The sequence below is a fragment of the Lepidochelys kempii genome, chromosome 8 (genome assembly GCF_965140265.1).
Source record: "Lepidochelys kempii isolate rLepKem1 chromosome 8, rLepKem1.hap2, whole genome shotgun sequence".
In the NCBI taxonomy this organism is placed as follows: Eukaryota; Metazoa; Chordata; order Testudines; family Cheloniidae; genus Lepidochelys; species Lepidochelys kempii.
The window spans coordinates 55,349,854-55,370,875 of NC_133263.1; the positions used below are offsets into that span (position 1 = coordinate 55,349,854).

Here is a 21,022-nt window from a genome sequence, read left to right on the forward strand (position 1 = left end):
CTAAAGAAAGGAAAACAAATATCATTAGCAGAAATAAGTCTTGCTCAGCACCACTGTGTTTGCTTTGCCTTTCCATGGGTTATGAGCCAATCTACTGAGCTAGGACTAGTCAGTAGAGTTAGATGCTCCTCGCAGGGTGAAACCTGGGCAAATGATTGAAGGCTTGAGATGAACTGAACAGTGAGGACACTATTAGTCCTTTTGGAAAAGTGATTTTTATACAATAACATAAAGGATCCTAAAGAATGACAAAGTATTTCAGAAACCATGCACTTCACCTGCCACTAGGGAGCAACCACCTCTGAAGCAGGACCCTGCAGCTATTTGAATAGCAACACTCTATGAGAGAACAGGACAGGAAGCATACCGGATCCATCTGGAAATTCTACTGGGACTGTAGCCCCAGTCTTGCAGAGATACCTGGATATGTGAGTTGGCATTTGGAATTCAACTGCTGGGCCCCTGTATCATTTCTTATTTGCACTGTTGGGGTGCGATTTTTAGATGAGTTCAGGGGTGGCCTAACTCTGCTCCCACTGAAATCAATGGTAATGCTCCCATCAACTCCAATGGGAGCAAAGTTAGGCCAAGAAATAACAAAGGCTTTGTCTATACTAGCAGTTGTCTTAAAATCTCCCTCTATGGCATCGCTACCGCACATGACTTACTTTGCCATTGCTTGCAAAGTGGTCAACTGGCCACTGGCGTTTTAAGCGCCACAACTTCCAATCCCATCTAGACCTGTTCTGGGCAACCCAATGGTTAGTCAATGGCAGCCTGTCTGCATTAGTGCTCCCAGCGTCCCTACCACCAGAGAAGCTGCTACTGATGCAGATGAGGCCGAAGAGTGTACCCTGCTACCACAGAGTAAGTGGTGTGGCCAATTAGGAGAACTGGGTGTTAGAGGAGAACAAAGGCCTGTCTCAGATATGTTATCAGAGGATCACTAAGACTGTATACAGGACTAGAAGACAACTGTCAGAGGGACACTGCAGTACCTGTTGGAAGCAGGGACCAATGATGTGGCTCCCCAAATTCTTTTGGGGAGATGTCATAATGGGTAACTAGACTCTGGAAACAAGGTTAGGGGGAGCTTTAGGTGAGAATTAAGAAAAACCCTTGTTTTCTTACAAAACAAGGCGATCCACCCTTGAAAACAGATTCCTCCCGTATCTTGAGACCCACATCACTTTCCGGGGCTCTGAGGGAGAGCCTTGCAGAGCTTTCCCCGCAAAGAGAGAGACAATGTTGATAAGTCTGGCTGGGAGCTGGTTAAAAGATGTGACTTCTCCCTGCCCCACACACCTTTGAAATGAAAACCCTGGATTCTGCAACACAGCGAAGTAGGAAGGTGCCATGTAGATTCTGAAAAGGCCCTAAAAGCAGGGTTTTGAAAAGAAAGGCTCTGAGTTGCACAGAGATCTTTCCCAGGCCTATGCCAGGTAAGGTATTCCAAAGTAGACACTATCTACATAATCATAATAATACACCTATATAGTTACTTCCAATCAGAGATTACTAGCTGCTTCAAAAGTATGAATTTATGAATCCCAAAAGACCACTCCGAGGTAGGATATTATTACATAAATTCAGGCACAGAAAGGTCCGGAGATTTGCTCAACATCTCCAGCAGCACTGGCAATATCCAAGAATCATAATATCCAGTCCTCTGCTCCGCCTACTAGGTTATGCTATGGAGATGCACTGTACAAACAGCAACGCAACGTCCAGTTTAAGATCAGTTAGCAAGGTACAGCTCACGCAAAGCCAGCTGGCTTTCCAAGCAAGGAAGGGTTTTTACTTACACAGGGTGCTTGTTGTACATGATCGGCAGGAATTCATCGACCGGCAGCATCTTGCTAAAAGGTTCAGCCCCAATTAATTTCTGAGCCCCTTCAAAGGAGATTGCATACCCCAGGGTCCAGTAAGAGTAATCTGCTTCCACAAGGTTCATTACATTAGGAACTGCCTTCTCGGGGCGCTGCACCTGCATCCTTTTCCGACCAATGTAGCTGGAGGGGAGAAAAACCCACCGCAGTGAAAACTAAGGCCTGTTTCCATGATCAGCTCTGCAGTGCAATTATACTGGAACTGGGACATCAGGCATTCCCACTTCAACCAGGGCTGAGCAAAGGCCTTTTAAGTCAGTGGGAGTTTTTCCATTGACATCACTGGACCATGGATCAGGTCCAAAGTGCACCTACAAGTCAAATGCTTCTCCTGGAATTCTCCAGTGCCACAACTGCCTGTGTTTTTAACCCAGAGTTGCAGTCCAAGGAGACTACAGGTCCCAAAACCAATGCGCCATCCTGACCCAAGCAAGGATTTGAATTCGCTATGGTGCGTACCCAGTGAGGTGCTGGAGGCCTCTCAGGAGCCTCTTGTTAAAACTCCATCATCCTACAGACAGGAGGGTTGGGGTAATTCCCCAGCCATATCCCTTCTCTGGATGAAGCCCAGATAAATCAGTGCCACCAGAGACGGCTTATCCCTTATAACAATACATCTGAAGAGAAAACGTTTTGCTTTTGGACTGTCACAGGCACTGATCCAGGGACCCACACAACCTGAGTGCCAGAAAGCACCAAACAGCCGGAGGATTATAAAAACTGCCTGGGGGAGGAGCCCCCTAGAAGGTCTTCTCCCCCTTCTTCAGCTGGCCAGTTCGAAAACTCTGCTCCCTTGGCAGTGAACGTGGAATTGTTTTCAGAAACAGGACAAAGATTTCCAGCTCAGTCTGTTTGCTGGCTAGACGGTGCCATTCTCCTCTTGCTTCTCTTTGTGAGAATGAGTATGTATTTAAATGACTAAACAAAAGGGTTCAAATACCCTGTTCTCACAGTGAGAACATGCACCCTGTGTCATGGGAATTAGTTCAGAGTGGGGGACCAGGGTTATTGGGAGGCCATGGCTATATCACTGTGGGCACCTGTTTATTAAAGAGTACCCGCAATGTGCTTCATTTGATGGAGGTTTTAACTACTCCAGCTCCTTTAAAATTATCCCCCATTATTGATTCTTTGGAATTTTATTCCTCCATGCTGCATTCCCTGCAGGCAGCCCTGTCTGATTATTATGAGGGTACATCCATGTTATTGAAATGCTCCGTGCATGTGAGAGCAGGGGAGAGAGTTTCCAGCTGGTTTAGGGCAGTGAAAGCTCTTGGGACAAGACTACTTACATGAGCTCCCAGTCTAGCTGGACTTGCTCTATATCGTCCATCAGTTTCATGAGCTTCCTTTTAAACTGATGCTCAAAGCGCACGTCGTCTTCAATAACGAGAGTCTTCTCCAGCTCTCTGTTCACCACCTGAAAGGGATGTTTTCAAATGGGACTGAAATGGCCCATATGCTATTGAAGGGCCAGTTCTGCACCCTCTGAAGCTATGCCGAGGACCCCACTGGGAGCAGGACTGAGCCCCCCTGCTCTTTGATCAGTATGAAGGTCATCAAAATTGGTGCCATTCAATTCTACACAGGTTTAGAATCAGAAAAAAACTCATAGGTGAAATCCTGCAACAACATTTCTTCGCTTTTTTTTTTTTCTCCCCAAGCACAACATTGCCCCAAACAGGCTGGCTATGGGTTTTGTGAAAAAGGTCATGACCACAGTCCAGACATGTGACACAGACTGGGAGCTGTTTGCAAACTGACAGCATAATAGGAGCTGCTCAAGTCTCAGCACTCTTGAAAATCAGGTTGCTTATGTGCCAAGGTGTGAACTTAAGAGCCTAACTGCTGATCCTGTTTCTGAAAATCGTAACCTTTACTAAGACCCTGGACAATTCACACCAAAATAAGAGAGACTATCTAAAAATAAAACATTGCTTCCCCCCCACAGCATCCAAGTGTAATACACCCACCAGCGCACAGACATTATTTACCTCTTTCCAGATATAATAGTGGCTAAGAAAGCAGCCAATTTCCCCCCTGGTTAGTGGCCTGGAAGAATAAGGATCCTGGTAACCAGGTAGCATGTCAATATTCAGAGCTTTCAGCTGGCTTGTATTCAATGCCCTGAGGAAAGAGAGAGCTGCTTTCAGTATTAAGAACTTCTATAGATGTTACTATTTTTCACTCAGGCACAAAACCAGTGAAATTGTTTAGCAGTGAAAAGACTTCCCTGAGTTAGGGAAGTTCCCAAAATAGGCTGTGTATTTGTAGCTGAATGCAGTTTAATTTGATCTAAATCATGCTGAACATAAGAGATTTTTTAGGGTTCTCACCCCCAACAGTTTCAAGAAAGTGCAGTCTTAAAAGGGTCATTGTAATATTGTTAATAACACTTCAGCTATCGTCAAACTGGAAGGCTAGAGAACACCGAGCTCACTTTCCACCATGGTGGGATTTTGTTTGCTTTTTTATTTCTCTCACCTTGAACAACAGCACGAGCGCAGTCAGTATTATATTTGCTTATGGTCAGTTTCACGGTCAAGTTCTAATGCCCTAGCACTAGAGAGGCCACTAAGGCAGAGAGACCCCAGGAGACCCAAGATCTGTTTCTAACTGTGCCACTGACTTCCTGAGCAGCCTTGGGAAAGTCACTCAGCCTGGGACTTTCAAATGGGATTTGGGCACCTGACTCCTTTAGTAAACCCCAACCTTGACCTCAGTGCCTCAGTTTCCCCGTGTGTAAAATGGAGATTTTGTACATTGCTTTGAGAGTTACAACTAAAAGAAAACTTTCTCAGTGTTTACATTACTATAATGTAGCATAGTGGGGTTGGACATATTGCAAGGGAACATGTAAATGCCACAAAAATGTTTTCATTGTCATACCCCTATTTAATTTTATGACAATGTTTCTATTCATAGAACTTTGCCTTGAAGAACACTTTACTTCTGGGCCTAAACTATCTTACCAGATCTCTAATGGAGACTGATCAGAGTAAGAGAAGAATAAAATAACAGCATGAAAACTTTTTTTTTGCAAAACTGCACCAAATAGTACATTAAAAATGATAACTCATAATCACAGGGCATCAAAGAGAATTGTCTGAAATTAATCAAGGTAGCACTTCTAATCAACAGTTCTGCTATGCAGAACCAGATCTTTCCAAAGACTCACTTGCCATCCACAGCCTCTACTATATTGACTGCAATCTCCTGCTCATAGAGCGTTCGCAGCATTCGATCCCGCCTGTCTTTCCGACGCTTCAGGTTAATCATGAAAATCTGGGTTAAGAAAGAAGGACATCAGAACACTCTGGCTCAGTGCAAAGTCCAGATACAAGCCTGTGCCGGAGCTCAGCAGGTTTTGAACCCTGTTAGAGCTCCAGGAGCATTTCCATTTAAGATCGTTGTTTTTGGATTACTATAAATTTGTCAGACATTTATCTTTTGAGCTGAAATTCAGAATATTTGTTCAGTCCAGCTGCTGATTTTTATGGGAAGATTGAGGAAAGAATGTTCAATGATTTTCAAAAATGAAGAGTGTGTATGTGTGTGTGTATATGTGTGTAGGGGGGCAGTGGGAAGAAAGCACTTTTGCCTTGTTAAAAGAAACCTACAAAATCTGATTTTTTTGGATCAATTCTAGCACCTCACCAATTTGGAGCAGAAACCTGAAATCTGGCAGGGACATAAAGTTGACCCAGGTTCGTGGGGTAATCAGGGCTGGGTCAGTTCTAAAAACGACTCAACACTCTCAGGTTGGATTCGGGTCAGCTGTGCTCAGTTTGGGTTCAGGTCCCAGAGAGCTCAGCAGAGCTCTACCCCTAACTGGACAGCTGAGGATTCCAGGTAGGACGATGCACAGTGAATGCAGCAGGGCTTCATACATTGAGCAGTGAGAATAAAAAACTAAATGAACAGTGCCACATTCTCCAGGCACCATCAACACTGCGTGAGGGAGGGGCCTGGATGAGAAAACTGTATCTGAGTAATTAGAAACCGGAGGGTAATATAAATACACAGGAGGCAGAGTCAAGGTTGTGTGGGCAACATGAACTTTGGCATTTCCTGACTTTTAAATGCTTCACTTTGCAACCATAATGGTCTTTGAATGCACAGTTGTATATGGAATTAGAAAGCAAGGGCCAGGGGCCAGTTGTGCAGTTTGGAGCTGGATCTGAACTTCCCCAGCACACTGATGTTTGGATCCAACCTTTTGTTTGGGCCAATCTCTACCCAGTACAATATATCCCTTTTGTATTCAAAGGGAGGATGAGGTTGGCATGTGGTAAAGAGCACAGATCTTTACCAAATGCTGCATCTATCTTTGGGATTACCAATATGCCTATCACCCTAAGAACTGGACACAAGTGGAAGCAGGTTCTGCAATGCAGGGTACCTTTAATTACTGCAGATCCTGGAAATTTTCTGCTGATTCAATCAGAATCATAGGTGTGCTCCTAAGATACATTCTGGGCCGGAAAACAGATCTGAGGGCAACACTTAGCCCAAGCTAAGCAGACATATTTTGCCTGGTCGAGGGCAGACTGCAGGACCCGCCAGGCACACACATTCCTTGGTAAAACACAGAATGTCAGGGCCATGTTTCTGTCCTCAGGCAGGCAAGAACAAGTTCAGCCTGAGGAACAAACCTTGGCCAAATAAAAACCAGACTGAGAGCCAGCTTGGTGCAAAGGCAGTAATACTAATAAAATATCAGGCAATTTAAGTGCAACCACAAGAAACAGCCCAGAAACACACACGACTCCAAACATAGATGGCCAAACAAACAGTCACACAGAATCCGCACTTCATGACACAAGCCATATAAATAGAAACTCCAGACCAACCCAAGAAAACAAAACGTCTTAAAGACAAAAAACAAGGCTCCTCCAATTTTAGTAGCTCCCTCTGGGATTATATTACTGTCTCTGGCAGCTACACACGCAGGCACTACGCGTCCTATGCAGGTTTTTTTGGCTCTACACAAAATGTAAACCCAGTTTATTCACAGCACAGTCTCTCTCTGGAATTCTTCCTCCCCAGTCTCTTTCTGCTGAAACTTTGCCTCTGACTGTGGCTAGCCAGCTCTAGCACTACAGGGGCAGGAGTTTCTAGAGGGATGATTTATGCACCAAACTTCCTGGGTTCTGCTTCAAACATGTTCCCAGCTGTCTTGAGTAAAATCAAAACAAAAAGGCCACAGAGGAAATGTGGCTCCCAAACAGGAAAAGAAGATTAGGACAAACAATATAGAATATTCAGTGACTACATACAGACCCCATCATAACCCAAGTGATCCAAAGTGCTGTGTATTTACAGTTTAAACACCTGACTCTCTTCAGTCACCATCTCTAACAGCTTTGCGAGGTCATCAAAACAGTGTCCTTGCTTCTTAATGGAAAGCAGGAGAAATTTTAAAAAACCCGTAAGTGCTAAAGTTCTTCGGGAATAATGAAGCTATCTCCAAGTATCCTACCCAGAGGAACCCTAACCCTAGGGTGGGGAGCTCTACCCATAGAAACCCTAAACCTAGGGCAGAGAGCACTGCCCATAGCAACCCAAACATTTCTTCCAAGTATCCTAACCACAGAAACCCTAACCCGCAAGCGGGGAACCCTACCCATAGAAACCTTAACCCTAGCTCCAAGTGTACTACCCCTAGCAACCCTAAGCCTAGCTCCAAGTACCCTACCCTTAGGAACCATAAACCTAGTTCCAAGTGTCCTCCTCCTAGGAACACTAACCCTAGTGTGGTGAGCCCTACCCATAGGAACTCTAACCCGGGGGGGGAGCCCTACCCACAGGAACCCTAACTCCAAGCGGCCTACCCATAGGAACCTTAACCATAGGACGGGGAGCCCTACCTCTAGGAACCCTAACCCCAAGTGGCCTATGCATAGGAACCCTAACCCTAGGGCTGGGAGCCCTACCCGTAGGAACCCTATCCCTAACTCCAAATGGCCTACTAATAAGAATCCTAACCCTAGGATGGAGAGACCTATCCATAGGAATCCTAACCTACAGAAAGAGTAAAGCTTAGTGGTTGCAGGAGGTGACGGGAAGTGAAGCCAAATCACGCCTGGCCTGATTTAATGACCATTTAAGTAACTGGAAAGATTCCCACTGGTATCCCTGGACGTTGGATTCAGCCAAGTTTTTCAAACTTGGGACATCTGAGATCAGGCACCTCAAGGCTTGATGTCCAAAGATGCTGAGCACCCACAGCTCCTACTGACATCAAGTACAGCTGCTCAGCTCTTATGAAAGCAGGAATCAAAATTCACATGTGGATGCCTCAAAAGGATCCCCATTGGATCAGGGGGAGTTTTAGTCAAGTAAAGACACCAGGATCCATCCCATGGAAAATTTCAACCCAACATATCAATGTTTTGGAAAGTTTTGATGAACATGTGAAGACGGGATAGAAATGAAAACTGATTTGCAGCCTTATCTGTGGTGGGAGTGACAAGGCTTCCTATATGATGCACATGTCCACACAACAAAATAAAAGTACATACAGGCACTATACCATGGTAAACCCATATTCACCACTGTCATATAATTATGATATGTTTTGTACAAAGTATAGCTTGTGAGGTATCATTCTAAAAGTCTTACTCTACCAAACATTAATATCTTATTGTATTGTATGTGCTATCATTGTATGTGAAGTTATGAAGTTTTACTGTGTATGTGTTATTGAAAGATGTTGTGAAGTTGGAAACACCCATAGCTAGCCTTTCAGGTACAACAGTGAAGAAGCTAGACAGTGCTAATGGCCCATCAGCAAAGACAATGGACCATGGAAAAGATCTGTCCTCATCTGGGGATGTTTCAGTCAGCCTATGAGCAATGGTTGCTATGACTCAGCAAGGCATGCAAGGGCATGTGACCAGACCACATGACACTGAACTCCATTTTGGTACCCGTATTTTCCCACAAACTGGGCTGGGAACTTAGCTTGGAACAAAGGGTTCCTGCCATATGTAGAAATTATATAAGGTGGGGAGTGTCATCATCATTTGTCTTCACTCTCCCACAACTGAACACCTGAAAGAACCTCTGGAAGACAAAGGCCTTGGAATGGGGAAAGAGGACCCAAGCTGCAAAGCAGATGCAGCTGATCCCTCAAGAATCTGTAAGCCTGCTTGTATCATCAGTCAGGGTGAGATTTTGCTAATTCAAATCCTATCTATCTAGTATATTAGTCTCAGTTTGCGCTTTTATTTATTTGCCGGGTAATCTGCTTTGATCTGTTTACTATCACTTAAAATCTATCTTTCTGTAGTTAATAAACTTGTTTTATGTTTTATCTTAACCAGTGAGTTTTTGAGTGAAGGGTTTGGGAATCCTAGCTCTGTAAACAAAGGGTGCTGCATATCTTCCCCACATCAAGGCGGGAGCTAGTTAATTAATGAGCTTGCATCATACAGACCCCTGTGCAGTGCAAGACGATATAATTCTGGGTTTATACTCCAGTAGGGGTGCAAGGCTAGGGAGCTGGGAAGTTGGCTGGGGGCCTCCTGTTTGTCCATGAGTGGCTTAGGGAAAGCACTCAGGTAATTCAGCTGGGTGTGTGGCGCCACCTGCTGTCATGATGGGTGATAACAGGGCCTGGAGAGGCTGACTGGGTATCATTAGCAGAGCAGTGTGAGAGAGGCCAACTCCGCTGAATTGTTAGCGGGCACAGCGGTTCCGACAGCTCCCAGACTGCACCCTGGAGGTAACAACCCACCACACCTACCTCATCAAATCCCATCTTGTCTGGGTGTTTTGAGGGAATGGAGACGTATTGCGAGGGCTCGATTGGAGGATGATCAACTGGAAGAGAATAGAAACATCCACAGTGACTGGTTACTGAACTGCCTAGTGGCAAAGAAACCCAGCCAAATTCATTGCCATCACTTTTCACTGCTTCCCCTGGCACAGAGAGGCACTAGATGTGGCGTGTGATGCTGCGACCTAATCAGCGTCATGTGCCAGAGGAGCGCCTCGAGAGGCAGAAAGCCAGACGCCATGGGACTGCAAACACCCACGAGAACAGTGTATCAATGCACATGCTGGAGCACGTCTTTCCGGCTGGGATGACAGAGGAGCTCACGTTTCAGCTCTGGCAAAATTTAAATAACGGTCTGGTGGGGGGGGAGGGGGTTTGCTGCTGGTGGAGCTTTCCTGTTGCTGTGGTGACTTATCGGGGGAGGAGGAGGTGAGGGACTTATAGGCAAAAAAACCAGTAAAACCCGCAGCTCTAATAATGATTTTGGGGCCAGATTGCTCCTCCCCACTGCTGACCAACCTTCAGGACTCGGACAGAGGGGGTTGAGAACTCCCTGAGGACAGCCCCACGGAGTTTTAAGGAAATTGTGCCTCGTCAAGAGGCGGGGGTAAGATGATGTGAAGTGGGCAGGGAGCAAGGTGTCCTGAACACCATAGACCTATGGGATCCACATGGAAGTACCATGCCACTAGATCCATGACCTCGCACAACTGGTTGCCCCACCAAACCTATGCATTGACCTCCGGGGCAGCACAGCTCCACCAAGCGCCTTCATGCCATTGATTTGAGTCTTGCCTGAGCTGCTCAGCAGCCAATCCAAATCACTGTTCCTCTGGCTGGGAGGAGACTGACGATTGCATCTAATCTAATCATCAGTCTGGAATTTCCCTGGCAGGTTGGCTTCCTTTATTTGTTATTGTGTAATATTGTGTTAAATACATTGATCAATAAAAGAGAAGGAGATTTTGCACAAGCCCTGGCAGGGCTCACCTCTAGTTCCAGCACCAAGATTCTCCCGGTGACTGGTGCAAACTGGGGGGATCCCAGCCCTGTAACCAGCTCCTATTAACCAACTGTGATACCACTAGGAACACAGCCATCACATGAGGATGATAAAGGAGGGATTTGGAAACCCAGCTCCCATTAATTTTTAATGCCCAGATCCCTTTAGGTGGCTTTGACCATCTCAGCAATGATTTTTAATCCAGTCTTTAAGGACCTTCTTAGCATAGGATGCTGCTCCCTCCAGCTCCCAAGAACACAGCTGGGCATCTGATGAGCAAACTCTCCCCCACACTTCCAACAACACTTTTACAGAACTCCAGTGAACATTTTACCTAATGCATTTCACTTCACCTTGAACGGTCCCTTAGATTAGAATACATGCTAACTACTGATGCTAAACTATCTGTTTGATCTTATCTTTAGCTGTGATGCTCAGAGTACCTTTCCCAGACCTGAGGAAGAACTCTGTGTAGCTCAAAAGCTTGTCTCTCTCACACCAGCAGAAGTTGGTCCAGTAAAAGATATTACCTCCCACACCTTGTCGCTCTGCAGGTCAAGCACAGACGCAACACTGAGGCAGGTGGCAAAGGGCCACCATTCAACAAGAAAGTACTTGGCATCCCAAGGATGGTTCTGCAGAGATGGGGCAGGCTCTGACTTACTCATTGCCTCAATTGTCACATGAATGAAGTTCTCCACATCTTCCTGTAGTGTCTGGTGCAATTTCAGTGGCACCGGGAGGAAGCCATAGCGTTCTCTGTTGCAGATGTACATTTGAATGCCTGGGAATAAAGAGAAAATGGAAACAGAATCAGGTAATTTACCAGGCTGCTTGTTGGCTTTGTAAGTGGAAAAAAGGATGGTTATTTGGCTATAGTGAAACCCACGCTATGGACCCCAGCCCCAACAGGTCTCCCCTCTTAAGCAACCACTTAAAAACCATCAGTGCAGTTTCTAGTATAATTTTGTTTAATATTTAGCTAATGACCAACTTCTAGGCAACCAATTTCTCCACATCCCATAAAAACAGATTTTACGGTCTTTTAAGTTGCCAGCCTGTTGTTCTCTCCTGGGGGGGAGCCCATCTCAGAGCCCAGAGGAGTGATCCTTCTCACTTTCACACCCCTCATTTCACTCTCACGACCCCACACACTGTAGAGACCAGCCCTAGAGCAATGGACAGTGGTGACTCCTATCAAAACCAATCTATGCCCCCCCAAACAGATCAAAGGTGGTGAGGCATAAAGAGCTCTCTGCTCCCCAAAACCCCAAGTGAACTGCTTGCTGTGTGTTCTGGCCAGTGTGAGAACTTGATTCAGTGACCACCAAAGTCGAATGGGAGTCACTCCATTGGCTTTGGATCAGAACCAAAGAGCAGAGCAGAGCTGAAGTCTCAAACAGACTTACATCTCCAATGGACTATGCTAAATAAAAAGTCCTTGGTTAGAATGGGGGCAAAATACATTAGGGAGTGGTGGTGGGAGATATCAGTGGGGATTCTGCAGCCCACACCTGGCACTGGCATCTCTTCTAAAAACACATTTTCATTTTTCACAAAATATCATCCATTCTCTACTGTGAACCCTTGGTTCCAAAACCTGAGCATGATCCTGCTGCCTTTACTCACAGTCAAAGGGACTGATGTGAGCAAGGGCAGCAGGATGGGGCCCCAATGTCTAAACATACAGGAGAGATACTTTCAAATGGCAAGGCGGCAGCAAAGTAAGAGGATCCCATATTGAAGGCCTCTGAGGGCGAGTCCGAGAGTTTAGTAATAATGTCCAAGCCTGGGGGGAAAATATGGCCCAAGAAGCAGGGGAATGTCCAAGTATCAGAAGTGCTTCCAGGCTGCAGGCATTTCCACCCACGGAACAGCACTCCCCATTGACAGTGCACAAAGGCTCTGTTGTTATCAGTCTGCACGGTTACGATTTCTTCCCTGGGATAAAGCAGCTTGGTATGAAGCAAATCAGTAATTCTGAGCATTCAATATGTATAGCTGGTGAGGGGACTCCATCCTCCCCTCTGCCCTGGACTGCACTTGGGAAACTGCACAGAACCACTGGCAAAGACAAGCATGGAAAAATACACAGCTCGACCGAAGTCTCCCCATATAGGCAAGGCTCCACATTCTGCCCTGGCTTGGCCAAATTCTACTTTGTTATACTGGTGTAAATCCAGAGCAACTCTACTGACTTACTCCAAAAGGACACAGTGTAAACAAGAGCAGAATTTGATCCATTGACTTCAGTGGGAGCAGCATGTGGTCAGCCAAGGGCAGAAATGGTTTGACAGAGCATTATCAGGCATTATTAAGCTGTAAAGCAGCACTGACTGGGTACAGACTTGAATTCCATTCCTGACTCAGCAAATGACTTGCTTTGTGACATTTTGCACTTTGCTATTAGTCTCTTTGAGCCTAAGTTTCTCGCATGTGTAAAACAAGAGATGATGATACTTATCAGTGTTTGTAAAGCACTTTGAGAGCTATGGATGAAAAATGCCACAGAAGTGCTAAGCATATTATTATCCAGGTTCCACTTCTTACCATAGCCAAGAACTTGCCAAACAGTGGAGGGAAAAGGAAGAGCCCAAAGAGTATTCTATATCGAGAGAAACAAGCAAGTGGAGAATACTAAGATGCTTTTTAATTAACAAAATATAATAAAAGGTTGCACAGCTTTGTCCTGCTCATAGGTTTCCTTATCCTCTGATAAGGATCTCAAATTGGGGGGTGGGAGAGAATGCACCAACCTCCAACCTCATATTAGATCTCAAGGTCAGGGGAAAACAAATACATTGATGATTTCATTCACTTTAGATTCTCTAGCAATTCACTATGAGCAAAAGCCTGGTTCCACTGGATTCAATGGGAGTTTGTTAGAGACTTTAATGGGACTACGATATGGCCCAGTGTCATCACTAACTCATTAGGCAATAAGCTGTGAATACATCTCTGTGTATCAAAATGAAGACCTTGCTTTAGAGAGGTAGGGCTTGATCCAAAGGGCAGTGAAGCCAACAAAAAAGTCCATTGCTTTCAGTGGGGTTTGACTGTGCCCTTTGACAATTACCTGTTGCCTGAAGGATGTTGAAATCCAGACACTCACAACAATGGAAAAATTGAAACTTGATATATTTCCAGCTCTGATTTTTAAAAAACAAGCTCAGACCTGAAAAATAAATTAAAAGCAGCTACAACCTGGCATGTCAATGTTTTAGATTATTAGTGGCTAGCCATAATCCCTAGGATTTTCAGTCAAGTGGAATGGTCTGCTTTCGTGACTGTTATGTTTCTGCCATTATAAACTCCTCTCCACAAGTAAATAGTGACTGGATTCCTTGCCAAACCACATTCCACTCTCAGGAGTCATTAAGGCAAATGGAAGAGTAAAATAATACTGCCCACTGACATTAATGGATTTGACACTGATCTAATCAGCCAATCTTATCTGGCTCACCGATCAACACTCCTTTCCCTCCATTGTTTAACAGGCTTTCAACCAGAGCCGACTCTAGGTTTTTTGCTGCCCCAAGTTCTGAGAGTGCAACTGCCCAAGCAAAAAAAAAGGGTGGCCAGAATGCCGCCCCTGGACCTGTGCTGCCCCAAGCACATGCTTGGTTTGCTGGTGCCTAGAGCCGGCCCTGCTTTCAGCTGTGCAGCTCTCTGTTGTTCCAAACAATCTCTCTTAACAAAGGAAAAAGTTCTTATCTACCTTGAAATGGTAGCACTTTGTGGGGAAATATCCCTCCAATTCCTGTTATGTGGGATAAAAACAAACACTGCCACTGAGAAAATATGAGAAACACATAGATGTAGGCATTATTATTATTAGCAATGCAGTGATGGCCAGTGTTATGCTTGGCCTGGGCAGAAGTCATTCTTATGGTGACTCTAGTGAAGTAACCAGAGTTATCACCCCAGGAAGGAGCCTAACCCAAGCTACTAACCCAAGCTGCACATCCTGGAGGAACAACATACAAGCTGTCCGAGGTAACAAATGGAGACAAATAGACTGGTACAAACTGGATTGTTTAAGTAAAAGAGCCATGCTATGGGAGCTGCCAAGCTGTTGGGGAAGTCACAGGGCGGCCTGACAATGCACTGAAAAGTTCTAGAAGAAAATGTTAATAATTAAAAATCATCACACTGTGGTCTCATTGGTTAATGCTATTGAGATGGGGCTGTCAAACCTTCCTGGACATGGCTTTTCTGGAGGGGTCACTCAGTGGGAGAAAGGGGGATGCATGGACTGGATGGAATGAGCTTTACCATCATGCCCCCCCGCCCCCCATGACACCACTGGACCTTCAGGATCCTGATCCCCTTGCCTCATCTGTTCTTTTCCTTCCCCAGCTTATTTCTCCCCTTGCCTCTCTCTTTCCTTTTATCTTCACACTAAAGAGTCGGGCTCAGCCAGTCAAGACAACTCCATCTGGTGCAACACTGCAATGAGCCTGTGACCAGAGAGGCAGTTACACACCAGTATAAATTTGCCACAGTGGCTAATCAGACTGTATGCTGGGCCTGTGTTTCTCCAGCAGCCTGCCTGCAAATGGAAATCAGCCACCAATGGCAGAACCTGCATTACCTGACTTTGCTTTGCTTCCCTGGTGTTTGTCTTGTTTTGTCAGCAAAACTTATGTTGCTCAGGGGTGTTAAAAAAACATAAGTTTCACCAGCACCAGTGGTGTGCACAGAGCTGTGTCGGTGGGAGAGCTTCTCCTGCTGACATAGCTACTGCCGCGTGTTGGAGGTGGTGTTATGTCATGTCCATGGAAGCGCTCTCTCCCGCCGGCACAGAGCGGCTACACAAGCGATCTTGCAGCACAGTTGCATCGGTTCAGCTGTGCCACTGTAAGGTCGCTAGTGTAGACAGAAAAGTGTAAAAGAAAACAGAATAGGACTTCACAATAACAACAGCTTCAGACCATCTCAACTAACTTCTTCCCTCCTCCACTCCAAACAAATTTCATACCATCTTTAATTCCATCTAAAAGACTGTCAAACAGGGGTTTGTCCCTTAAAAGCCCCATACAGCTGAAGGGAAGGGAAAAGGGATACCATTAAGAACAAAGCCTCACTTAATATTTTACATTTCAGATGCTTTAACTGCTTTTCCTTCTTTTGCTATAACTTTAATGAAAGCCCATAAATGTTCAAACGAGCATCTTTGTGCTTTCTTCTGTGCTGCCCCACATGCTTGGCAGGCATTTCTCCATGAAAATCGCAAAATTTACCTCATTATCCACCTGCAAATCCCGCCTCATAACTTTCCTTTGCCATGGTGCCTACAAAACGCTTGATGACAGCTAGGCTGCTGGTGTGCTGGGAGCCCTGCCTGTCATGCTGACCAATGCCGTCTCACTGTTTCCTTGTACTCCCCGTCTGCCTGTATCCATCTGTTGTCTCTTGTCCTGTACTTAGATTGTAACCTCCTGGGGGCAGGGACCGTCTTTTTGTTCTGTGCTTGTACAGTGCCTAGCACATGGGGGTCCTAATCTGTGACTGAGGCACCTAGATGCTATGGTAATACAAATGAATAATGAGTAAAATATAATAATAAATAAATAATAATGATTAATAATGATTGTCACTGTGACAGATATTGCAACTGGGGGGGACATACTGTTTTAAGTTTACTGCATCACTGTGGGCCAGGGATTGTACATATGACTGTGTTCTACTGACTACGCCCTAGGGGCGGGTTACCCCAGATCCTTCAGGAACTAAAACAGTGGGGGAGTGATTAGGATGACTCAGGCTCAGTCTACACTTTTAGCATGCGTCTAGGAACTTTTATGGGTTTTTATACGTTCTCTCTGTAATGCTTTTACTGTCAGACTAACGGTGCGTGCTTAGAAAGAGCTGTATGGTTACTTGTAACTGCTGGCAATACACTGGTCATAGCCCTCAGAGAGAAAGCAATGCACAGGTGCTGGCTGTTAGGCAGACTGGCTTGCTGGGCATATCCCAGTGTAAGGCAGGGAGCTGTGCAGGTTTAAAACCCTCCAGTCAGAAGGGAGTGAGACACGGGTCCCTACCCAGTGACAGGTGACAGCTAGAAAACTGAAGACTGACTGGGCACTCCTAAAGTGGACCACAGACGGGGGAATACAGGCACAGTTACCCTGGAACTGTGACAGTTACAATGGGAGTTGCCGGCAATAACTTGACACAAAACCCCAGATGACACTTCACTGTTCAATGCTGTAACAGTGAACAAGGTTTCATTAATATCTTATCCCCTGTTGGGCCCAAGACACCCCCTTTTCAACACACTAGTAGCTATGAAAAATGCCGGCAGCTATTCAAAAACAAACAAACAAAAAAACCCAACCTTTCCAAAGAGATCCTTTAATCCAGACTCTGCCTTGCATAGTTTTGCTACTCATGATTGTCACCAATCATTAAATAAAGAGTCCTCTCTGGGGTAGCACTACTCTGCTGTTAAAGGTACTGTATATTCTCCACTCAGAAGGGATTCATTATTGTCATCTTTAGTGACAGCAGTAGTAGGCTATTTCATGCTTGTATACAGCATTCCATAGGAGGCTCTCAGGACACTTTACAAGGGCTAATGAATGAAGTCTCAGAAGAGCCTTGTGACTTGGGTGTCACTATTGGAGACATTTGCGGAAAGGGAAACTGAACACGGAGAGTTGGTGACTTTGTGTCCCCCGCAAGCTCCACCTCCCACCCCACCAAATCATAAAGCTAGTCTGGGGCAGAGCCAGGGAAAGAAATCAGGAGCCCAGATGCCCACAGTTCAGCTCAAACAACTAGACAACGCTCCTCCCATTATTTAACAGAGCAGATCTCATTAACATTAATGGAAACTACACATGGAACTCCCTTTCTGCTATGCTCTGAGTGTTTCAAGGCAGGAATATGCCCATTCATCTGACCTGGGCATTCAAAATGCTGACTGGACAATCCCAGCCCTTATGCTAAAGCATGCTGTTCTCCTGGCTCTAACCGCTGGCCTTCTATGCCAGACATTGATTTCCCAGCACAGCTCTTGAAGATAAATGAAACTTGACTCCACATCATTAAGCTGACAGTCATGCTGAGTAGGAGACTGTCCTTTCAAAAAGTAATGAACATTCCTACTGAGTGGCTGTGATTAGGGCCTCCCCAGTGCAAGGAGCGAAGTGAGTTTCTTCCTGACCAAATTTCTTTTCCAAGAAGCCCATGAGCCCATGAAAAGCCTCTCAGTTCCCTTCTCACAGTGTCTCCTGGAGACTGTCGCTGGATGTGTATGTCTCCTCCCCACTAATCTCTCCATTCACAAAACCTATCTTTAGGGTCCTGAAATTCCCATGCAGCCAGATCTTCAGGTAATTTGGCCTAGCTCCATTGCAGTCCATGGATCAACACGAGTATACACCAGCTGAGCATCTTATCCAGTATGCTTTGTCCTTTAGCTAGAGCTCACTGCACTGGGGCATTGTCAGATTGTCTATGGTCCTGTAACCAAGAGAATCCAGTAAATCATTGTCACAGACAGGAAAAGAGGGAAGCAACAAGGTTCTGGGAAGCATTTCAGACATCTCTTGCCTTTATCACATTATCTGTAGTCAAGTAATGTAGGCCCCCGCAGCAGGAAAAAAGAGGAAGTGAAATCTTGCAGAAACCTCTGAGTTGCACATGGATTCAAAATTACATTGTAAGCTGCCCTATGTTGCCTGAAACAGGTTCCACTGTGAAGATCCTGGGCTCATCCACATTACAATTAGAAAGGGGTTAAGGGGGATGTGAAACACAAAAAGAACTGCGGGGCTGCCCTGTTTTACTTCGTTATAAAGCAGAAAGAAGGTCTAAATAGGGCCAGCTAGAGAACTTTTCCCACAGGAGTTTTACATTAGAAATTCAGGGTCTTAACTATCTTCAAGACCCTATGGATGACTGGAGAAGTGGCAGGCTTATGGCATGAGAGAAACTGACTGAGATGGGAAAGTATTCAGGTGATTTAAAAATTTTTGGGAGGTGTGGGGGGGTGAAGGTTGGTGGTTTATGTTAACTTGAACACTTAGGAGAATAACTCTCTTTGTTAAAACATCAGCACCCTGCGCCTTCAATTAAGGGCTAGGGAAAACTCCCTCAGGAGTTCTCCAGCAAAAACAAGGCAGATCAGATTTGATGGTTTGATATTTCTAAGACTAAATAATTAGAAAATATTGGATTAATCTAAAGAGAGAGCGAGCACACACCTGCACAACCCTCGTTTTTTCCCCTTTCCGTGTCACCTGTAAATATACCCAGGCTCCGACATGCTCATTTGATATGGGCACAGCTACTACCATTAAGCTCATCCACAAGGCAGGCATTTTTCCTAGTACAACTGCGTGTCTTTTGGACTGGCCTAGCCACACAAACACAAGGCTTGTTTCAGGTGTATTGTGGGAAAGTCTGTGCATACTACCATGTATTTGCTCACGTGCTGATGTGTGTTTTACAGGAGCCCCTGCGCTTTGGGATGTCCTCTCATACAAAGGCCTGATAGGCTGGAGAACTGGTTAATCCAGTTACACCAAAACAGTCAGGCAGTTCCATGTACAGTGCACAAGAACTGTGCAGATTCCATTGCAAGCTCAGAGACTGTGTTGCAGCCCTGCTTATAGCACACCCTGATGGCTAGGACCTGAGGGCCAGGCTCAGCCCTGGCATTAGCAGTTAACTTTGATGGGAATTTGCAGAGCTGAATTTGATCCTGTATGTGAATGTAGAAACTGTGTGTGGTCAACCATGTTACAACCTACATACAAACTTGAAAAGAACATTGCAGTGAAACTTGGCTGAGATTCAAGTTCCTGTGAATACTGAAATTGGGTAGATTTTGTGCAATTTGAGGTTGCAGAACAAAAAGCTCAGACAGCTCTAATTATTTTCACTGATTAAATGCAGAGCCACCTGCGTTGCTGCACTTCCAGTGTTCTGACACCTCAGGAGATTTAAAAACAAGTGCTTGTTCTGTTTCATCGTGGGAGCCAGGATGTAAGGTCCCAATACAGAGCTTTTTGGGGATGTGGAGCAAAATCTGAAACTGCGGCCTCCCACCGTTCCATAAACACTGAAGATAGGCCCAGGGGTGGTAGGGTTGGCGAGTGAGCCTACCCTGCAGTGGCAGCTCTCATCCTGTGGGGCTTGGCCCAGTTCCTCACTTCTGGGACACGGGGGTGCAGTGGTGCTCAGATTTGGCCTGGCCACCCCCTGTCATGATGGATGGGTTGCTGGGCCAAACCTGAATGATGCTGCAACCTCGTGCACCAGGTTGCAATGCCAGTCACTCAGATTTGGCCCAGCTGTCCTTCCATCATGACAGAGGGAGGGCCGGATCAAATCTGAATGATCCTGCAACCCCATGCACCAGGTTGCAACACCACACAGTTTGCAGGTCCGCTGGAGTTCCTTGGGCAAACTGCCCCCCTCCAGGCGGCCTTGTTACAGATGCACACAGGGAAAACCTGTCAGTGGGGGGAGCCTCCCATACCCAATGGCTTAGAGACATATTAGAGAAGAGCTCTGTCAGTTACTCAACTCAGCACTTCTAACAGGAAGGAGAGAGTCAAGCAATAAGGCCATTTCGAGGATTCCTCCAAATATAATCTCAGGGAGGAGACAAGTGATGCCCAGGGAGTGAATTTTCATTTGGTGACCAGACATTTGGCAGTACAAATCCTAGTGACTTTAACCGAGATCATGCACACAGAGCACTGTAAATCTCCACGTGACAAACATACTAATCATGCTTGGTACTTACATAGCAACATCCACCTAAGGATCTCAGTGTGCTTCCCATTCTCAAAGCACTAATTAATAGTCACAACTTCCTTGTGAAGTAGGTCATACTGGTATTATTAAAGGTGGGTGAATGAATGGGTTGGTCCGTTGGTATTTTTTTGGTTGTCCATGATCCCCAAGCAGCTTGTGGTCTCCTTGGATTTATCTGTGATTTGAAATTACTCAGGGAATCATGTCAACAGATAAGCCTTGCCCCATCAACCATGAATGAGCTGTTCATTGACCATAGTTTGTTACCTCTGATAGGACACTTAGGTCACATGGAACCATTTCTGGTACCTGATTGGAGCTGAAATAGGACAGAGAAGAGGCTTGGTGCCTGGGAAAGAACTGGTGGTGAGGAAAGCGCAAGAAGAGGAGAAGGAGCATGAACGGGAGAAGATAGAGCTGAGGCCCACTGGCAGCATAGGGCAGGCTTGGACAGCTGCTGTCCAGGGCCATACTTGTTCTGTGGATTAAGGTCTCTGAAGCTGTCAGTACAGTTTCATACAGGAAAGTTAAAGGGATGGGATAAGGGAGAAGAGGGGAGACAGTGGTCAC

At 45.5% G+C, this 21,022-nt stretch overlaps 1 protein-coding gene across 3 annotated transcripts in view; it reads right to left on the reverse strand.

Annotated features, from left to right (window-relative positions):
- COLGALT2 (collagen beta(1-O)galactosyltransferase 2) overlaps positions 1–21,022 on the reverse strand; it is an 86,337-nt gene that overhangs the window by 1,822 nt on the left and 63,493 nt on the right. For all 3 annotated transcript variants that reach the window (XM_073356651.1, XM_073356652.1, XM_073356653.1), the window contains 6 exons: positions 11,340–11,459; positions 9,640–9,716; positions 5,068–5,174; positions 3,884–4,016; positions 3,182–3,309; positions 1,806–2,012 (listed from right to left, as the gene is read on the reverse strand). In XM_073356651.1, coding sequence (XP_073212752.1) covers positions 1,806–2,012; positions 3,182–3,309; positions 3,884–4,016; positions 5,068–5,174; positions 9,640–9,716; positions 11,340–11,459 — 772 coding nt within the window. The remainder of the gene's footprint in view (positions 1–1,805; positions 2,013–3,181; positions 3,310–3,883; positions 4,017–5,067; positions 5,175–9,639; positions 9,717–11,339; positions 11,460–21,022) is intronic.